General features: G+C 45.2%; 1 protein-coding gene across 3 annotated transcripts in view; it reads left to right on the top strand.

The window, feature by feature from the left end:
• PPFIA2 (PPFI scaffold protein A2) overlaps nucleotides 1-19,477 on the top strand; it is a 1,995,062-nt gene that overhangs the window by 1,053,562 nt on the left and 922,023 nt on the right. For all 3 annotated transcript variants that reach the window (XM_085652973.1, XM_085652974.1, XM_085652975.1), the window contains one exon: nucleotides 10,318-10,392. In XM_085652973.1, coding sequence (XP_085509099.1) covers nucleotides 10,318-10,392 — 75 coding nt within the window. The remainder of the gene's footprint in view (nucleotides 1-10,317; nucleotides 10,393-19,477) is intronic.

A 19,477-nucleotide genomic window follows, 5' to 3' on the forward strand; every position in this document is an offset into this window, starting at 1 on the left:
CCTTCTCAAGCTGCAACCACAATCCTTGTCAGGGTGTAAAATCGCAAAAGTTATTAAATCAACCTGTGCTTATCCCTCTCGTAGCTTGGCACAAAAGGAGTCAGGCTTAACTTAGAGGCACTGTGTTAGGTGTTTATGCAGCAAGCTAACAGGAACAAACAGATATCACAACACCAGAAAAATCCCACATCAATTTTAAAAGAAAAAAATGTTGATAAATCATTTGAAATAAAAATGACAAAAATCCAATCAGTAGAACTGGTTTCATGAATTTTTTTAGTAAAGACTAGTACCTAAAAGATCAAAGCCCCAACCGGGGACATTTAGTCGCATGAGACCAGGGCAAAGTTAAAAGTTATGGCCGACTATGACGGAGAGCTGTTCGGATAAACAAGGTGTATTGGGCCCGCTCTCGGCTTACCTTCAATCTTAAAAGAATTTTATGGAGAAAAATACCTGGGAATGTAACGTTCAGTGGGGCAAGGTAACCGGCGGTGTCTGAGGAAGAGGCGTCATTGTCGGGGACCCACTGGAAAATGTTGCGGTGAAGATTTCTACTTTCAGACTTTGTCACTTTTTTGGAAGTAAAAAATCTCCATCAGTACGAAGCTAGAGCCTAGATGAGGGCTCCAGAAGGCTAGATACCCCTTCTGTGAGAAACAGCTGAACAGGATTTTCTGCCGCAGAGAAGAAATTAGCAGGAGCTACTGCGAAGTCTGGCTGACCTGCAAATAAGAGAGCAGATAGGTCCCGGTCTCTTGTCTGTACCCGGAGCACTTTTGGCCTGTCTCTATTTTGGGTTTTGGCTGTTTAGGAACCTTTTGCAAAACTTCCATGGGAACAGGACTTGGTTGGCACCACTTGGAGTGTAGGACTCACTTCAGGGAGGGTCCAGGTGCAGGTTGGTTGGAGTTTGTGTGTCCCTGTAGCTCAGAACAAGAGACCAACTAACTAGTCCTTGGAATCACTCTGTTAGTCCTGGGTTCAAGCATCAAGGCAGTCCTCAAGCAGTAGGGCAGTCCTCTGAGGGTTCATGGCAGACCAAGCAGCGGAGCAGTCCTCTTGGAGCAGCTGGACAGTCCTCTGAAGTACAAGGCAGGCTTTCTGAGTGTTCTTTGCAGGGCAACGAATGAACTGAAGAGTGATTCTGAGGGTCCTATTTCCATACCTGGTACCAGCTTTGAAGTGAAAGAAACTTCTAGAGGCCCCTGCCCCCCCCCCCCACAGGATCTGCATCTTGAACTCAGGTCCAGCAATGTGAATGCGAGAGCTAGTCGGCTGGCCTCCTGATCAGAGCCACATGGACAGAAAAGGCTTCCACCACACCACACTGCACCTAGCACCTGGACTCTGCCTGATGTCAGTCTTGCACCCCAAATGGTGCCATCCCAGTTGTGGACCATTGGAAGTGGGCCTGAAGGTACTCTGCCATCCAGCTTGGGCATAACCGTCACAGAGCGATGCATCTCCTCGCAACTCGGCATCGAAGCCACCGCTGCGCAATTCATCCTAGATGCATGACCTTGCATCACAGCTTCTCGGAACCATAGCTGCGCAACACATCCTCAATACAAAACTTCACATCAGAAGCATTTGTCGACAGCATCCTCAACTATGATGTAAGGACTTGCATCACAAACCTGTCAACGCCTTCATCGGAACCGCCACTGAGCACTGTATCTCCAATGCCAGGCCTCGCATTTCAAACCCCATCAACCACTTCTTTAGAACTTTGTTTTCAAACTTCAACTCTAATGCCAGACCTAGCATCGCCACCCACAGCTTTTTCGAAACTGTTGCAGTGCGACACATCCTCAATGCAGAATCTTGCACCGCTCCACAACCAGGATTTAAGGTACGTTGCCCAGTGGGCCTAAATTAGACCCCGTATGCGGCCCATGCTACATCGTAGTAGATCTGAACTTGTGACTTTGTCCCAGTCCGGAGCGCACAGATAACCACAGTCTAGGTCCTTTTTACAAACCACTGTCTGTAGCAGTCCCTTTGGGATTCACAAGACCAACCAGGTTGTATGGGTACTAACCTAGAAATTGTTGTTTGATTTTATACACTTTTTGCAGTAACAAGGTCCTGATGAGAGCTAGGATTTCACTACCCAGAAGCCGAAACATGTAGACCTAACAATCTGACAGTTATTTGTTAAAGCTGTCTATGCACTGGTTTTTAAAGTGGCACCAAGGCAGTGCCAGAATAAAATTGTTAGTGTCTTGTTAGCCATTTTTATTAGCACTTTACACTTATCACTTCTTGCACTGCAACCATCACCTTTCCTTATCTATCATTACTGAGATTGTAAGTACATTAAGACTCACGTCTGGGATAACTGTGTAACCACCACAATCACAAAAGTGGTTGGTACTCATGGTATTTTCCAGGGTTCCCAGATGATGAAACAAGCCACCTTTGGTGGGTGATGGGAACTTAACCTCTTTCAGAAGAACCTTCTTTTGAGGTTACATTATTTTGCTTTGGTTTTCTCTACCTTTTTCTGATGTATCAGTGTTCGGAGTCATATTGAACAGTAGACCTACAGTATTTATGTATATTATTAGTAACTGAGAAGTGCCAACACATCATTCAAATAATCAAACACCTACTGAGAAGTCCAGGAACTGCCTTGTTTAAATGTGAAAAGTGTGGGCACTCGGTTACCTTTCCATTTAAAGCATACATGTGTTTATTGAGTTAACTTCAGCGCATGCGTGTAGCACTGGGTTTCACTCAGAGTTGCACATGTATGTGCAACTGCAAGTTATTCACTGAGGAGCATGCTTTAAACGTGTAAACTTTTGTGTGAACATGGGCAGCGCTATGAAAGTTCTAGTTCATGCTGCTTTGTTCATGTGCTCAACCCTGTTCCGGTGCTTGATCACGTATATTCAGGAGAAGCCCACACACAGGCAATCATTCTGGTGTGGGTTGCAAGTGCAATGAGTTGGGGAAAGTGCTGTGCAGTAGAGGGTGGTGGTATTATATTTATATAACACTTCCCTACCCCTAGAGAGGCCCAAAGCATATCTATTCTGCATGCTGTGACAGTGTCATCATGCCCGATTATCCCTAATACTGAACCTGCAACCCACAAGACCAACCCGCTGAACAGCCAACAGTGATCCTCACTCTCCTACTAACTGTAAGAAACATTACCAACTAACACAGTCCGTAAGTATGGAGAAACTCAACTACTCTCCCATAAAGCAGAGGATAAAGATACCAGTCAAGATATTAGTCAATCCATCATGTGAAAGCTTTTACCGAAACTAACTAAATGCAGATTGCCTCTTTGCATAGCAAGAAGGGGGAAGACCCATGCAACTCTTATTTGACTGTTTTTGTGAGACCCGTCTGTATTTCAGGAAGATGTAGGAAGTTAGTACTACAACAATACACTCAATGACCCATGAATAGCGTGAAGGGACAATTTTTTATGACATGGTTGCCTATCTTCAACTTTATTAACAAATAACGTCAACTGTGTAGCTAAGGCACAATCCCCAGACATCACATTCACTCTCCTCTTCCACCACCTTTCATTCCCCAAACGTCATACCTCGTTCCATCCTTCCCCAACAAGGCAGAGCCCCTGGCTATTTCTCCCATAATATGCTCTTCTTCCCCCATGGGAGTGGAAGAGCCCACATGCGACTATCCATCCCCCAAGACTTCCGCCCGCTAGCCCTGCAACATGTCCTAACTTTGGCAAAAATAAATGCAGTAGTAGCTAAACAGGTTCCCCGATCCCTGACAAAATGTAGGGTGGGTGGGCAGAAAACCTTTTTCTTTTCAGGACAAAACCCCCTCACGGTGATGCACAGGGTCCAGAAGAGACAGACCACGCCTCTCCAGACCCTTATATGTTAATTACATGTTCAATTTTCTGCGAGCTTAGTCTATTGCTGTGTGCTGTATTGCCCCCCGCCAGTTGCGGTGTAGCCCAAATTCAGTCCAAATGATGCAAGTCACAGCAAAGTTCCGCTTGATGGCTTCAAAGTCCCCCTGCATGTGCTGTAAGAGTGTCAAACCCAATAACTGCACTAAATCATTTTCCCCCAAATAAATCAGCAGCATGTCCGGGCAACCCCTTTGCGGAACCAACTTTGTTAACCAGGATAGCAAACTGCCCCTTCACATTCAACTCTTTCCCCACCACAATACTTTGTGCCGGCTACTGTGAAATCTCAGATTCCGGACGTATATTTGCTGGTCCGCATATTTGGCTGCCCAATGTACCAAGGAATGTCCCAGGATCCAGATCATTGTGTTGGCCCCTGGACCGTTCATTAAAAGAGAAACCGCATTAGCCTGTCATTCCCAGACGCCCTCTCACCTTTTCCAATGCCCTCCGTTTGCACCACTCAAGTAATTTTTTTGCCTTTTACTTTCTGACAAAGTATTCGCAATAATGGGACCGCTACCAACCAAAACTCCGGATATGGTCCCAGCCCCATCCCAGTCTTGCTGCCGCTTTCACTGCCCTTATCCGTAAAGAGTGGGTCCCGAACGCCGCCGGATCTTTCCCCAAACTCTAAAGCCCCATGCGTAGCACCGCCAACAGCTGTGAGGCGTTTGGTAACAAAATACTGCCATACCTGCGCCCTGGCCAAGTCAAAAAACGATGCCACTCCCTCACCTCACCTGGTAGGCCATTTCACTCCCCCCTTCGCTCAACCACTCACACTTTCCCCTACCCTGTTGATAGTTTTTTCAACATTGCAACCATATCCCCAAAACGCCCCGGATCCATTTGCACTTCATCATGCAGGAAAACCATTGACCTTGCTGACCCCAATAACTCTGAAAAAACATCCATACCATGCAAGGCCGAAAAATGGCTAACTCAAACTCATTATAACAGCAGGCGGGTGGTACCGCAAACAGTTCCCCATCAATTCAAACTTGATGGCCTCCTTCGATGCCACCCTCCTCCCGACCCTTTGTTTATCCCAACCTTTCAACATCTGTCCTAAAACCTCGACCCCATCAGGCTCAAAACTCGATGCAGCTTGCCATAGAATGAAACCCCAGCCAACTTTTCCCCCAATCATGGTGGGTGATAAATCTTTGTCAATACAGAAAAGTGCAAAATGCAACATTCTCTTTCTTATCTCTTCTTGATCCTGATCCCATCCCTGCAGCACATTTCTTTTGAATGCCCTGAACTTGGTCCATGTCCACACGTAACTTCACTTTGTGGATGCTGCCAAAGCTCCCGCAACCAGGTTAATGACCCTCATTCGCCCATCTGTCAGACCTGGTCTGGTAGAGGCATCTTGACTGTGTCCGTGCCAGGTGCCAGAGAACAAAAGTGCTGCCACTGAGAATGAGATAAAGCATCGGCAATGTCATTCTGAGCTCCAGGTACACGTCGGGCCTTGAAAATAATATTCAAACGTAAAAACGTCAGCATAAAAACGCCTCAACAACTGCAACATCCGTAGATCCCTGGACCTCTGTCTGTTAACTACATCCACAACTGACATGGTGTCAACATGGAACAGCTCTGTTCTGTTCACTGTCTCCCCACCGCACAAAGGAAGCACCACCAGCAAGTGAAAAAACTTCAAAAAGGCAATGCTGCGTCCTTGACAGGTCCAATGATTTGGTCAACACTCGGCACACCAATAACCATCCCAAAAAAGGCCAAAAGCATTTGTGCCCGCCGCAACAGAGAATATCTATATTTGCCATACTGAGTTTTCGTCCGAGAATTTGATGGGCACGATATTGAAATCCACCAGAAATGTTTTCCATACCCCCAAATCAGACCTGACTGCCTAACCCTGACCCTATGGTGTGTCAATGTTGCCCCAGACTTGGCCATGCCCAAGTGACTGCAAAATCTCTGCTCTGATCCCACCACGGGCACGTAAAGTTTAGGAATCCGAGCAACTTCTGTACTTTTCATAGCTCAATGCTTTGTTCACCCATCACTTCCAACAAGCCAGTATCTCATTCACCTTGGCCTGTGGGAACCTCGCCACCATCGAACCTGTGTCCAATTCAATGCCCAAGAACGTCAACACTGCCAGTGGACCCTCCATCTTCTCAGGTGGAAAACTTCAGCCAACCTCTCAAAATGTTGTAGTGCCTTCAGGCACTCCCCCGCATCCTTCCTACCCCCAAACAAGAAATCATCTAGATAGTGAGACACCTCCCTGTGACCACGGATTTTGTAAAAACCCATTGCAAAAAGGTAATGAAGGCTTAAAACAGTGCACAAGAGATAGCACATCCCAACGGCAGAACCTTGTCTCCATAGATTGATCCACCAAACTGCATGCCAAACAATTGGAAATCCTTGGAGTGTATGGGGAGTAGATGAAATGCTGACTTTATATCACACTTCGCCAACTCAGCCCCAGGACTACAGCTCCTCACCAAGGCCACAGCATTGTCTACTGACACGTACAAGACCCTGGAATCCACCTTGGCCATGTAATCATTCACAGGCGCACCTTCCAGCCATGATAGATGATGAATGAGCTGAAATTCCCCTTCCGCCTTCTTTGGCAACACCCCCAGTGGAGACACAATCAAATTCGCCATGGGCCACTCCATATTAGGACCGACTATTCTACCCTCTGCTACCTCCTTAGCCAGTTTGTGTGCTACAACTTCTGTAAATTCCTTGGCTGACTGCAAATTGTCAGCCCACCTTCGCTCCTTAGGACCCTGATACCTGATCTGAAAACCTTCTGTAAAGCCCCATTCCAGCCGCAATGCATCCCCCTCTGCAGATATATCGCAAGCCAAGGTAGCAATGTTTCTAGCTTAATGGGAGTAGTTGCCTTTCGCTCCAGGGTGTCCCTGTTGATCCTTCCCTCGGGACCCCTTCTATTGTTCGGCTGGGCTGGCCAGCATGTAACATTGAGTGATGGGGTGTCTACCTCCACATTTTGAACACTCATGTTTAAACTTGCAAGGGTGGCATGAACAGAAGACCTTGTTACAATTCCTGTATGCCCCAATATTGGTTCCTGCAAGTTTTGGGATGGAACCTGCCCCTTGTGGGGGGGTCTTGGGCTGAAAGGGCCGATATGTAATGGGTAAACTGCTAGCCGTGTGAGTGGAGACAGCTGATTGAGTGGATGACATCTACTGCATCCAAAGTTCTGAGTCAACCTCCCCCCATGGCTTGTCTGGGTTCAGACTCCCGTGTGCCTGGAACTTTTCATCATAGCTTAGCCATGCAAAACCCCTGAAATGCATTGGGGCTTCCAGATTATGTTAATATATTGAAACACAGCTATCGCACTGTCCCTGTGTTTCTCACAATAAGTGCTTGCATAAATCAGAAAAGAGGTCTAGTTCTCCATGTTAATCGGCACTCTAGGCCGCCTTGTGAGCTCCTATTCCTCGTCTTAAGAACCTTCCTTTGCCTGTATGTCCCTTTGCAAGAGAATACATCTACGTATTCATAATTTCATATGTTGTTCTTGGTCTTATCGGACAAATGAGACCCAAGCTGAATTGCCAGTCCCATCTAAGGGAGCCTCTTTTTATGTTTGTCTTCTTCTGTGTCTGTATCACCATTATCCTTATCTGACTCTGTTGAACTATCTGGCTGGCTATTTTTCTTATCCTTGTTTTTTTTCCCACTTGTGCGCTTTCATGATTCCTTACCACATGTGGGTTCTTTCTTTTTAATTTCTTTGCAGTGACTTCCCCATCACCTACCCCCACCAACCTGTTTCGGGGCATCCTTCTGAAAATCCCAAGAGCCCCAAACTGACCACCATTCTCCCGTACCTGAAGGCAATGGTTCAGTCCGCCCTCCTTCTTTCTGGCGATTGCCTTTGTTGCTCTTCCCTTATTGCTTGACTGTTCTCTGGCCACACTTGACTGCTGTAAGACATTAATTGGAGTACTCATTGCGTGACCCTCACTAGCGCTGCATGAAACCTACTTCCTCTTCTTCTCGCAGCTCACCCTCCTCCCACTCATCACTCGCATAGTCCAAGATCAGTGTGTCCTCACCGACACCCTCCGCACACTCTTCCTGACGTGCCTCTTTTGCTCTATCTCTCTCACATTTGCTTTCATGCAATGAGTAATCCCTGACCTGGCTGACGTAAGGGCTGACTTTCTCTGGGTAGGGTTGGCAGCCGCGGACCCCCCCTCATGTCTTCTGGCCAGCATCTTAAGGCTATCGTTCGCCCTGCTGGCAGCGCCCCTGTCTGTCAGCGTCAGTTGCTGACTTCACCTTGCTCCCCCCCGGCTGCACCAACCAGGAGTGTCCTGTGCATCACCGTGCCCTTGGGCGGACAAAGCCTGCCCCTTCTCGTCTCTCGACGCCCCATCCACCGAAACCCATACCCAGTGGTCCCGGCCCCTCCTTTTGCCCCCTCGTCATCAGTAACTGCCTCTAACTTCCCAGCCTTGACACCTGGCGCCCGCTCCCTGGCTAACTCCTACTCTTCCCGGGCCCTACACATTGCCTGCCAGCGTGCCTCAGTTTCTTGGAACAGGTGGCACTGTTCTCTTATTTGGGCTTCAATATCCACTGATGCCCATTTGCTTCATGGTGCCCCTGTGCCCCGGTTGTTGGGCCCACTTCCACTCTGTCATCCTCATTTTCCTACCCCTCTCTCAACTTGCTGTCCCTCCCAGTGCCTTTTAATTTCTTAATGGCAGGGCACTTGGCCCCGAGCCCTTTTGCTGCCTCAGTATTGTCCATCGGTGGAGGAGGGAATGTCTTGACCCCTCCCCTCCTATGCTCATGTCTCTGGGATCCAGCCGGCCCACTACCTTGCCATGCTGGGCCTCAACTGTTGCCTTTGAGCATCTCATTAGGCTCCAGCCGGGCTGGAGGCTGACGTGCCTCCTGCCCTTTTTCCCACTGACAATCCCACACCTCCCGCTCCTCCCCCACCCGCGCAGACTCACCTTGAGCCTGCCTCCCCCATTCTCAGGGAGGCAGGCTGCGACAGCGGCGGCCACACTGCCTGCTGCTACACGCACAGGCCATGTCAGGCCCACTTAAGCTTCCTCGAGGACGCCGGGCTGCAGGATGTCGTGCCAGCCCACCGTGCCCAGCGTCTGGAGTAATGCTTGTATTTCGTCAGCGGAGGGAGATGCTATAGTCTCTCCCGCCGCAATGAAAACTGTTGCGGCCTGCACACGCAGAACAGGTAGGCCCCAATGTTTTCCACAAACTTTTTCTCCTCGGAACCAATCCCCCTCATGGTGATGCATAGGGCACAGAAGAAGCAGATCACGCCTCTCCAGACCCTTATATGTTAATTGCATGACCCACCCCTTCCCCCCCTAACAATCTATCCACACCCATGTCCTGGTTTGGGGCACGAATTCCATATGGAAAGACTAGCCTGCGACTTTCTATTCCCCGGGGGCCTTCAATCCAGGCTGCTGCAGCTGTCATGTGTAATCTAACCAGTAGTTTGCAGGTACAGTGGAGAGAGCGCTTGTGGCTGGGTTTATTCATAGACTCTGATCTTGCCTCGGACCCTGGGAAGCTATAGAGCTCCATTCACAAAAAGGATTGGCAAACCCAATAGGTCTCACCTATGCAAAAGATATTGGCTTTGTCAATTTATTATAGTTATGTAGGTATAGATAACCAACGTGGCTGGAAGTCAAGCAAAAACCGGTAAGAGGCAGTCAGTGTTGACCGCATCTTTGCACTTTTTTGCCTTTCCTTTCAGTCATGCAGAACCGCCACCACGCTGATGTATGTTATGGCGAAAAAAACAAAACTTTGCTAAAGCCAATAGCTCTTTCGTAGGTGAAACATGCTTGCTTTGTTAATGCTTGTTTCTAATTGGAGAACTACACAAACCTGCGCGAAGAGATATCAAAAGAGTGCACTAAGTTCTTGGTGTTAAATTTGTCAAAACAGTCGCATAACTGTGAAAACAGATAAAGTGTGAATGTCATTCTATTGTACTTGAGCCATTACCCCACAAGTACTACTATTAAAGATTTGTAATTTATATCCATTTACATGAAATGTTAAGCAGCAGTGGAAACAGTCTCGACTAATAACTTCTGCTCTTTGTAGGCAGATATATTTCCATGGAAGAACAATTCATTTTTTTGACATATCTGTGTATCTGTTTCAGTTCACAACAGTTTTGAAGGGTGGGACAGTTTATGGAAAGTACTTAGAAAAATACTTTTAGTACTCGACTGATTTTTCTATGCAGTTGAGCAGGGGTACCAGTTTTATACCAGGAATGTTATTTTTGGCCCTAAATGTAGTGAGCCATGTCATATAAAATGAGACCAAAAGTGATGGAAACTACATTGCAACACATGATTTCATTTTTCTTCCAGGTAAGGGAACGGCTGAGGGTTTCTTTAGAAAGAGTCTCTGCGCTGGAAGAAGAACTAGCCGCTGCTAACCAGGAGGTAACATAAACATTTTTAACCTCCTTTGAGGTGCCATTTTACAAACATTATTTACCTTGTGTTGAGCATCATTATTGTTGGAACTGTCCCAAAATGCATATTCACTTTTGAATAGGCCAGGGAAGACCGCTGTATCCTCCACCTGCTCCTAGGTTTTATTTCAAGCGTTCATTGGAAGAAGGCAAAAAAACAAACACAAAATAAGCAGTGATGGGAATGCCTGTGCCATGCATTGTAAGTCAGGATCATACACAATTGTCATGCTTTTCTCTGGGTTAACGGTCCGTAAAAATGTAGCTACAAGGAGAACTGCTTTGTTCCGCGAGGTAATGCCTGCCCCATGTAAGTCTGATCAAGGGCATGGAAAATAAGCTTCAGGGGATATGAATAAATGTAAATTAAAAGGTGGCGGCTCGTTTACAGCTTTTTGTAGTTAATGTAAGCTCGAGATTTCCTTTGTTAACGTCCCTTTTTCATGTTCTTTAAAGCCGAGCAACATGTTACCAGCATAGCATCTCACAGCCAGATACTTGGCATCGCCGCCTCTCTCCACACCTCCCGTGGAGGCCGCACTGTATAATCATTAACAGCTTGACTGAAAATCGATTTCTCCCATCGACCTTAAGATGACAGCAAATTCCCACTTGTATCACGCAGTTGTGCCACTACTCCACATTACACTTCACAGGCTGTAACATCACAACATCCCCAAGTACATTTTGGGAAACTAACATTTGCCTGTTCTGATATTTTTAGAACAATATTTTTACGCTGAAGGATTACAGGAATGCAAAATTTAACAGTCGCATGCGGTCTAACAAATGAAAGGAAATGAAGATAGTATAATTGAATCACATGTAATTTATTTATAATCCATATCGCATTCCTATGTTTTCTTGAAACAATGCCTCACATTCGATTTGGCCAGATAAAGAAATTCTGACTCAAGACTCCTCAAACTGTACACGTTCTCTTGTGCCCAAGCATTCCTTGTACAATTTTACCATGAATGGTGCATTTGCAGTAGTAAATGGTGTGTTTTCTGGAATTTCAGGTAACAAAAGTAACACAAGAGTTCTGAAATTACATGAATCATGCCTGTATAGTTGAAATATAAATGTATAAAATGTGAGTTAGTTTAGGTTGGGCAACGTTATAAGTGAGTTAAGCTCTCCAGTATGTAGTAGAAGCGCTTTATTATTATCACTGGGTGAACATACTAAGTGACTCCGCAAGTCTTTATTTAACCCAGTGAAGGGCAAAATGGGAATCTCTAGAGTGTTTTAGGAGTAAAAAGTCCACAGATTTTATCCATTGTTAAGTGGATTTGGCGATTCCGAGGAGCACGTTGGTTGTGTTGTATTTCAAAGATTACCGCTGTTGACCTATAGGCTAGGCTGATAAAGCTTGAAGAGAGCCTATGAGCAGGCGCAGCCGCGGATCTGCGTAATGTATAGTGTTGTGTTTAGCTAATGTCTGCTTGGTGGTTGGCCTTTAGCTAATCTGCTGTTAAAGGGTGTTTGGCAGTGGGTGGTCCTTCAGATATGAATGGTTCACAGCCAGTTAGACAGGGTATGTTATGGAATAGTGTGAGATAATTTTCTGTAGCTAACAGACTTCAAGGTTAGTATCAAAAGACAGGACATCAGAGAATATTCTTGTTTTTTTGTGAGATTGTCCACGAAACTTTAGATCAAATGGTTCCAGTGGCAGATTTGGCAGAGGCTGGTGGTAACCCTGTGTGTGGTTCTTCCACTTTTAAACAAGTTTGTTTCTTTGTTCACGACTGTTAGAAATTAGGTTCTTGATTGACTTGGGTGTGAGCCCTGGTCAAGCAGCAACCACAATCCTAGTCAGGGTAAGGCAAAAACGAACCCCATATTAACCTGTGCTCACACTCTGGTAGCTTGGCACAGAGAAATCAGGCTTAGCTTGAAGGCAATGTATAAAGTATTTATGCAACACTTTAAACAGTAAAATGCTGAATACACCACACAAAAAGATTCCCACAGGAGGTGGGGACAACGAAGATGGCCGAGTGGGCGTGATCCACAAAGGCTTCGCTGCGACCTTTCAAAAAGTTAAGGCAATATAATAGCTACCATTAAGAAATAATACCTGGAGACCAACATGCCATGTGGGAGCCGAGAAGGAGCCCGGGGGCGGGGTGGCGGTGGGTGGTGTTTCGAACTCCCAGAGCTATGGATGTGACTGATTCCGCATGGGCCGCAAGGGGCTACATGGTGGCATATCAGCCCTGTCACGCAGTCCGTGACCCTGCTCTGGAGAACCTGCTATAAGTCGAGTAGCAATTACTATACAGGCAGCGCATTCCCCTGCACATGTGTAGAAGCATTACCTGACTGCCAAATAACCCGAACCTACACATAAGGCTTCTGCTGAAATCTGTGGCTTTGAGGAGTTGTTGTGAAGCAATCATCAGCAACCTTATGTAGAAATGGCAGAGTCAGTTAGAGCTGGCAGAGCACAGAACTTGTGGAGCTCAATCATTTATACTTGGGGGCAGGGTCGGTAGAGTGTGCATCCTGCAATTGGCCACACAGAAAAACAGGCCCCTCAGTGGAAGAAGCAGCTGATGATGGACAGGTAGATTGGAGATCATATTAACTCAGATATCGAGAGGGAACTAGTGACTCCACCTCAGAGGTACCTTCAACGCACCTCTAGTTGAGCTGTTATATACATGGTCTATGGTACTTCTGGAAAGCTTCATGTGCCAACACAAGTGCCAACAGCCGAGACAGCATTTGCAGTGTGCCTGTAACTATTGTAAGGGACTCTCATTGTACTCTGCCACGTCAAACTACTTATGGTTATGGGACCAGTTGTCCCCCATTGCTACGGTGTTGGGGTTATGATTTTTATGTTCCTGGGTACGTGGATGGCATTCTTTCTGGGTGTCAGGGGAGGAGGGAGATAAAAATAAATACTAAGCTCAACAGCGAAAGGGGTGGGGAGCCCATAGGGGCAGACAGGAGAGATGTGAGAAAAGATCATGTAGAAAGCAATGCAAAGAGGCTTATTGTACTTAATGCAATATGGTGATTACTACACTCAAATGGAATATTAAGGGCCTAAACTCACCAGCCAAGTGCCATAAAATGTGGAAATATCTACTTGACTAACATCATGATGTGGTGGCGTTACAAGAGACACATCTCAAACAAAATGAGAATCACAGATTAAGGCACAAGGCTTATCCCATGATGTATATGTCCTCTGCTGCCAACAAACACAATGGTGTTGCGCTCATTTTTCTATTCCTCTCTAAAATTTCAGCCCGAGGGGTGCAGAACTGATATGAAGAGGTGAGTGATCATGGTGAAGGGTCGTTTTTCTGGCAGAATGTGCAACTTTTCTTCAATTTATATCTCTAACTTGAAATAAGTTCTGTTTCTACACTCAATTTTGTTCATTTTAGGGTAGTTCCTATCCCCATCACTGATGGGTGATTTTAACCTTACCTGGGACTCTGAAATAGATAGCACACACCTCCACAGATCACCTATGGGGAGCTTCTCCAAAGCACTGAAACAGGTGGTACATGCGTTGGGTCTTGTAGATGCCTGGAGGACTCTCATCCCGATTCCTGTGTCGACACATTCTTTTCACCCTCACACAATACATATTTACAGCTAGATTATATATTATTTAGCCAATCCCTCATCCAAGATCTGATGATGGCGTAATTCTACCCAATCTTCATCTCTGACCATGCTCCTGTGTTGGTAGAATTAGAATGGGGCAACCCATCACCAAAATATCCCTGATAGTTCTTCCCTAGCTTTCTTACTAAGGATTGCCTCTTTTGGGACTCCTTACGGAAGGCCATTCGAGAATATTTCCCAATTAAATCACCCAAAGGATACCACACCATCCAATAACTGGGACCTACTTAAAATGGTACTCCAAGGGAAAAGTATTGCATTGGTCTTGGCTCCTAATAAGCAAAGGACCGACTGGTACTCGATACAGAGCTACAAATGGTTGAGCAGGCCGATAAGGCTACCCTGACACTAACCATACAGCAGATAGTCACAGCTTTGAGGGGGAAGCTCAACACCATCTACACGAACAGGATGGAACTCACTTTTTTACGCCTTAAACACACGTCCTATGAACAAGGCAACAAAGTGGGGTCACACTTGACGCAACACCTCAGAGTCAAGTGCGAAAGAGAATACATTGGGGAAATCTTACGGGAGGCAGGTGACCAAGGAAACCGATGCAGAATATGCCCAAATATTCGGCAATTTTTATGAAAGGCTCTACAAGCCCAAACGTATGATCACCCATGCTAAATTTGAGTATCTCAATTGCGTGGATCTCCCACAAGTGACTTCGCCCAAAATGAGATTCTGGGGGAACCTATGAGTGATGAAGAGGTCAAAAGTCACTAGACCAGTTGGCCTTAAAGCCTAATTTTATAAAACACTCAGCTCTGACCTAGTACCCATCTGACTGCTCTTTTTAATCACATGGCCGAGACCGGTGCGGTCACAACCTCCATGAGTGAAGCCCTGAACATCCCGAAACCGCGCAGAAATACACGATTCTGTAGTTTGTTTAGGCCGATTACTCAATTTAGATGCCAAGCTATACTCCAAAATCTTAGCCTCCAGGTTTGATGACGTGATGATGGTCTATATTCAACCAGGTCAGTCTGGCTTTATCAAGGGCAAGCAGATGCATGACAACTTGAGAAAGGTTCTCCACCTGGTTGAAAAAGCTACCAAGAAAAAGCTACCAACAGCACTGCTAGTTCTTGATGCCAAAAAAGCCTTCGCCCGGGTGGCCTGGCCCTTACTATTTCACACCTTGAAGTGATTTGTTTTTTGTGACCAATTCATAGCAGTGATACAGGTCAACCACACAACACCCCAAGCCAGAGTTCTGGTTAATTGAATAAGCTCAGAGGTTTTCCACCTAGGGAGAGGGACGAGACAGGGATGCCCCCTCTCAACGCTATTATTTGCTCTGAGTATCGAACTGCTGGCAGCTAAAAAGATTTCGACGTCTGTAATTAGAGTTCTTAATTTTAGGTTGATAGAACATAAAATGTCCTTATTTGCTGATGATGCTCTGCTGACACTCACCTCCCCCCAGGCCTCACTGGCAGCCCTCCAAGATGAATTGCGCATATATGAGGAAGTGGTGGGCTTCCGCATTAACCTGGTAAAATCTTCTGTACTCAACCTGACACTACCCAATGCTAACATGGCCCATTTCAATGGGCTAAAAAATACACTTACCTGGATATTAAAATCACCTCAAAGCTGTCAGACCTATTTCATGCTAATTACCTCACCCCCTTCTTAAGTAAGTGAAAGTAAACCTTAAATGATGGGTTCCTATATATAAATATTTCCTGGCTCAGCCCCATACACGCTATCAAATGTCGGTCTTGCTCTGCAATGGCAGGCCTAAGGCATGTTTAAAGGGCTACTTAAGTGGGTGGCACAATCAGTGCTGCAGGCCCACTAGTAGCATTTAATTTACAGTCCCTGGACACATGTGGAGCACTTTACTAAGGACATATTAAATATGTGAATTGTGGATAAGCCAATGTTACCGAAAGAGCACAAGCCCTTTAGCACTGGTCAGGAGTAGTAAGCTGAGCAGAATTTTAAGGCCAGCAAAAACGAAGTCAGCAAAAACAAGAGGTCTGAAGGCAAAAAGTCAGGGGAAACCTCGCCAAGGATGCCAGCTCTAACCACATCACATACTGTAAAGAATTCTGATTCACAAGCTTAAAGGAGTATTATTGTTTTACTTTTAAAAAACATTTAGAAAAGTAATTCCTAAACTGTATATTTTTTTCTGGCTTTGTACCATGGATGTTCTGTATCATGGGAAGTTGTTTTGCTCATATTAACACTTAAAATATGTCTTCAACTCTGTAGGCTTAAACATTTAACATCAACGTCAAGTCTTTTCACATGAAGCAGCAAGCACCAACTTTCAGGCCATTGGAACAAAAAAACCTGTTAGTTTATGGAAGGTAAATGGCCCACGTTCATTAGCGTGTCCGTGGTTGCCTCAGTCTTCTGTCTCTGACACCAACTACTCCTCTAAGGTAACTCATGGGACTACCAGCCAGTGTTCTGGGGAGTAAAATTATGAACCCATGTCACTTCAATTTCTCTGAATTTTACCTTTGCTTGGGACTTATGCTAAATGAGTTCCTCCGTGAAACCAATGGGTTGACTTGATGGGACTGTGAGTCTTAGAACATGATTATAATGTACATTTCAAATACCTACTCTTCTAACATGCTCAATTTGTTTCTAATACACACATATTGTCATGTTCATTATGAATTAAACTTCTAAAAATACACAAGGTCATTCTGAAAATATAGTGATGAAATTGCTTTTTCTTTCATTACCATCCATTAATGTGGTAACTGAACAGCACACAGTATGCATCCTGCACTCTGAAATATAAACGCAGCTGTAAATAATGCATCCTGCACTCTGAAATATAAATGCAGCTGTAAATAATAACATATTTAAAAGGCTAGTTTTGTGTGTGCTACATACAAGCAAGGGAAATTAGGTATTACAACAGGATTCTATTATGGCTCACTAAAAATTAGAAAACACATTTGCACATGCAGCTGCCTACACTCAAGGAACCCAGGTGAGTCAGACTTTGTCTCAGACTAGGATGGAACTATGAAGAATTGTTTGGGCATTGATGCTGTGTTCAGTACTAAACAGAAGAATAAGTGTAGGGCCAAAGTGCAGCTCAGAAGCCTGTGGCACGTGCTCTAAAATATCGGTGTTGCTGAATACCAAGGCTGCTTAGTCTTAACACTATCACCTGCCCCTTTACTTTATTCTTTCTGGTGGTTTTCATCCCTGCTTTCTTTCTTTGAGTGTTGGTGAGCTCCACCTGCAACCACCAGCTCAAAGTAAGCACTGACTGTGTTTAGCATACGTGTTAGGGAACAGTTTATATCACATCAATTCCACTCCCTTTTTAGGTCGAGCCTCAGACATGTTGTATCTTCCTCTATGGGCTCTGGTGCACCCACCGATTTCCATTGGTTGTTTCATGTGGCATTCAGAAATGCTGGCTTGTTATTGGTGCATTTCTGTAAATGCCACTCGTTTGTATGCTTAGCTCTGTTCCCGGCGATTTCACTCAGAGAACATTCTGTTTGGCCATTACACTGTACAGCGTGTGATGGCCTCTCCTCCGGTATGGACATTGCAGCCTTTACACAGCTTGGTTCCCGCCCACCTCTCTGCTCCCATCTGCTCGGGACTTGTAAGTGCTCCTCGTAGTTTCGTTGGCCTGCCTTGTTTAGAACTCGTGCCCTGTGTACTTAGATGAATAGAATTTTTTTAGTCTAATATCAACTGGTATTAAACATATATATTAGAATGTTTCTTTTCCGAACGTTCAACATAAAAGCACCGTAAAGATATTTTCTCAATGCTAAAAGCATCTCATTGCGCCGAAAAAAACAAGGTGCGTTTCTTTTTCTTCTTAATCTAACGCAAATGCCAGAGTGACATCAAGTGGTCTTCTGTGGGAACACATACTATTGTTACATCAAGTGAAACCAACCAGCTATGATTACAATAAACAACTGTCTGGTCTTAGATCAGAGCAGGAGGCCAGGGTACAGTTATCTGGTTTTATTTTGTGGTTTGATCAGCCCTACGATGAATAATCACTGCTCATGTTCACTCTATTTCACTCCTTAAGTCTCCCACAGACGAGTAAATCACCTCTCCCAAATCTGCCCCCGCTGTAATGAATGCTTTGAGGGGAGGGAGCTTTACATGATCCTTCCACAATGAACGTCCCTGGTTCCCAGCTTCTGTCTGTGTGCACGTGCTTGGCACTGGCTGCTCCGCCAGCCCCTCGACTTAAGATGTTCCATGTTCTGTACAACTGCCTTGGCCACTCTCCACAACCACTGCATCGGTTGAAAGCAGTCAAGACCCAGCCAATAATGTGACCTCCCTGTTGTTATTATTATATAGCGCTCATGTGCCTCACAACCACTTTGTGAAGCTTTTCCTGGACACGCAACTAGCGGTTACTGTTGAGAGGAACACATAAGACCTCACTCGGATGGACAGGTAACAGAGGTTCTTGAGCTACTGCCCACAAGCAGTGGGGCAGCATAAATACATTCTTCTTTATAGCATCCATTCTGACAGGTGTCCCGCCCTATGCACAAGTGTCCACCCTAGCAGCAGATGTTTTGTTCCATCCATAGACATCTCACACCATGCATAGGTGTCTTGCCCTTTGCACAAGTGTCCATCCTAAGGGCAGATGTTTCTACCTATAAAAATTATCTCACCCCATGCACTGGTTTCTGTCCCTCTGAACAGGTGTCCAGGTGCAGATGTTTCTACCTATACACAAGTATCTTGTCCCATGCACAGGTGTCCACCACAGGCACAGATGTTTCTCCTGATACACAGGTTTCTTGTTCCATGCACATGTGTCCACCCTAGGCACAGATGTTTATCCCAATACAAAATCCTCTCACTCTGCAAGAGAATAACAAGATGGGGCGTAGGGGTTTCAAAGGGGAAAACACAATGAGCAAGAGGATAGTTGATACAGGGAACAAGCATTTGCAATGCAATCGGTCTCACATTGCTGAAAGGTTGAGCTATTGGCGTTGGTAACAATAATGCAATGCAAATAGCTTAAACTTTCAGCAATGTGAGACCTATTGCATTGCAAATGTTTGTTCTAACAATGCAACCGTCATACACCACACACATCAAACGATTGTATTTGGAAGTCAGAAGTAAAGAAAACCAATCACAATCCCATTAAGAATTAAAATGTAAAAATCCAACACGTCTAGAGGTTTATTAAAGCACGTTTGTGCTATATATCGAATGAAGATGTTGAGTTACAAAAGTAATAGTGGCACAACTTTCTTTTAAATCAATTACTAACATGTAGTTCAAATTATATTATGGGGAAATAGTGGGGTCAGATGTTCCACAGGTGCTTTATAGGAAGTGTCAGAAACCAACACATCAGTGGGCAATACTTATTTAACGGATTGTAATGAGTATAT

This window comes from Triturus cristatus, chromosome 4_1 (assembly GCF_964204655.1).
Source record: "Triturus cristatus chromosome 4_1, aTriCri1.1, whole genome shotgun sequence".
Lineage (NCBI taxonomy): Eukaryota > Metazoa > Chordata > Amphibia > Caudata > Salamandridae > Triturus > Triturus cristatus.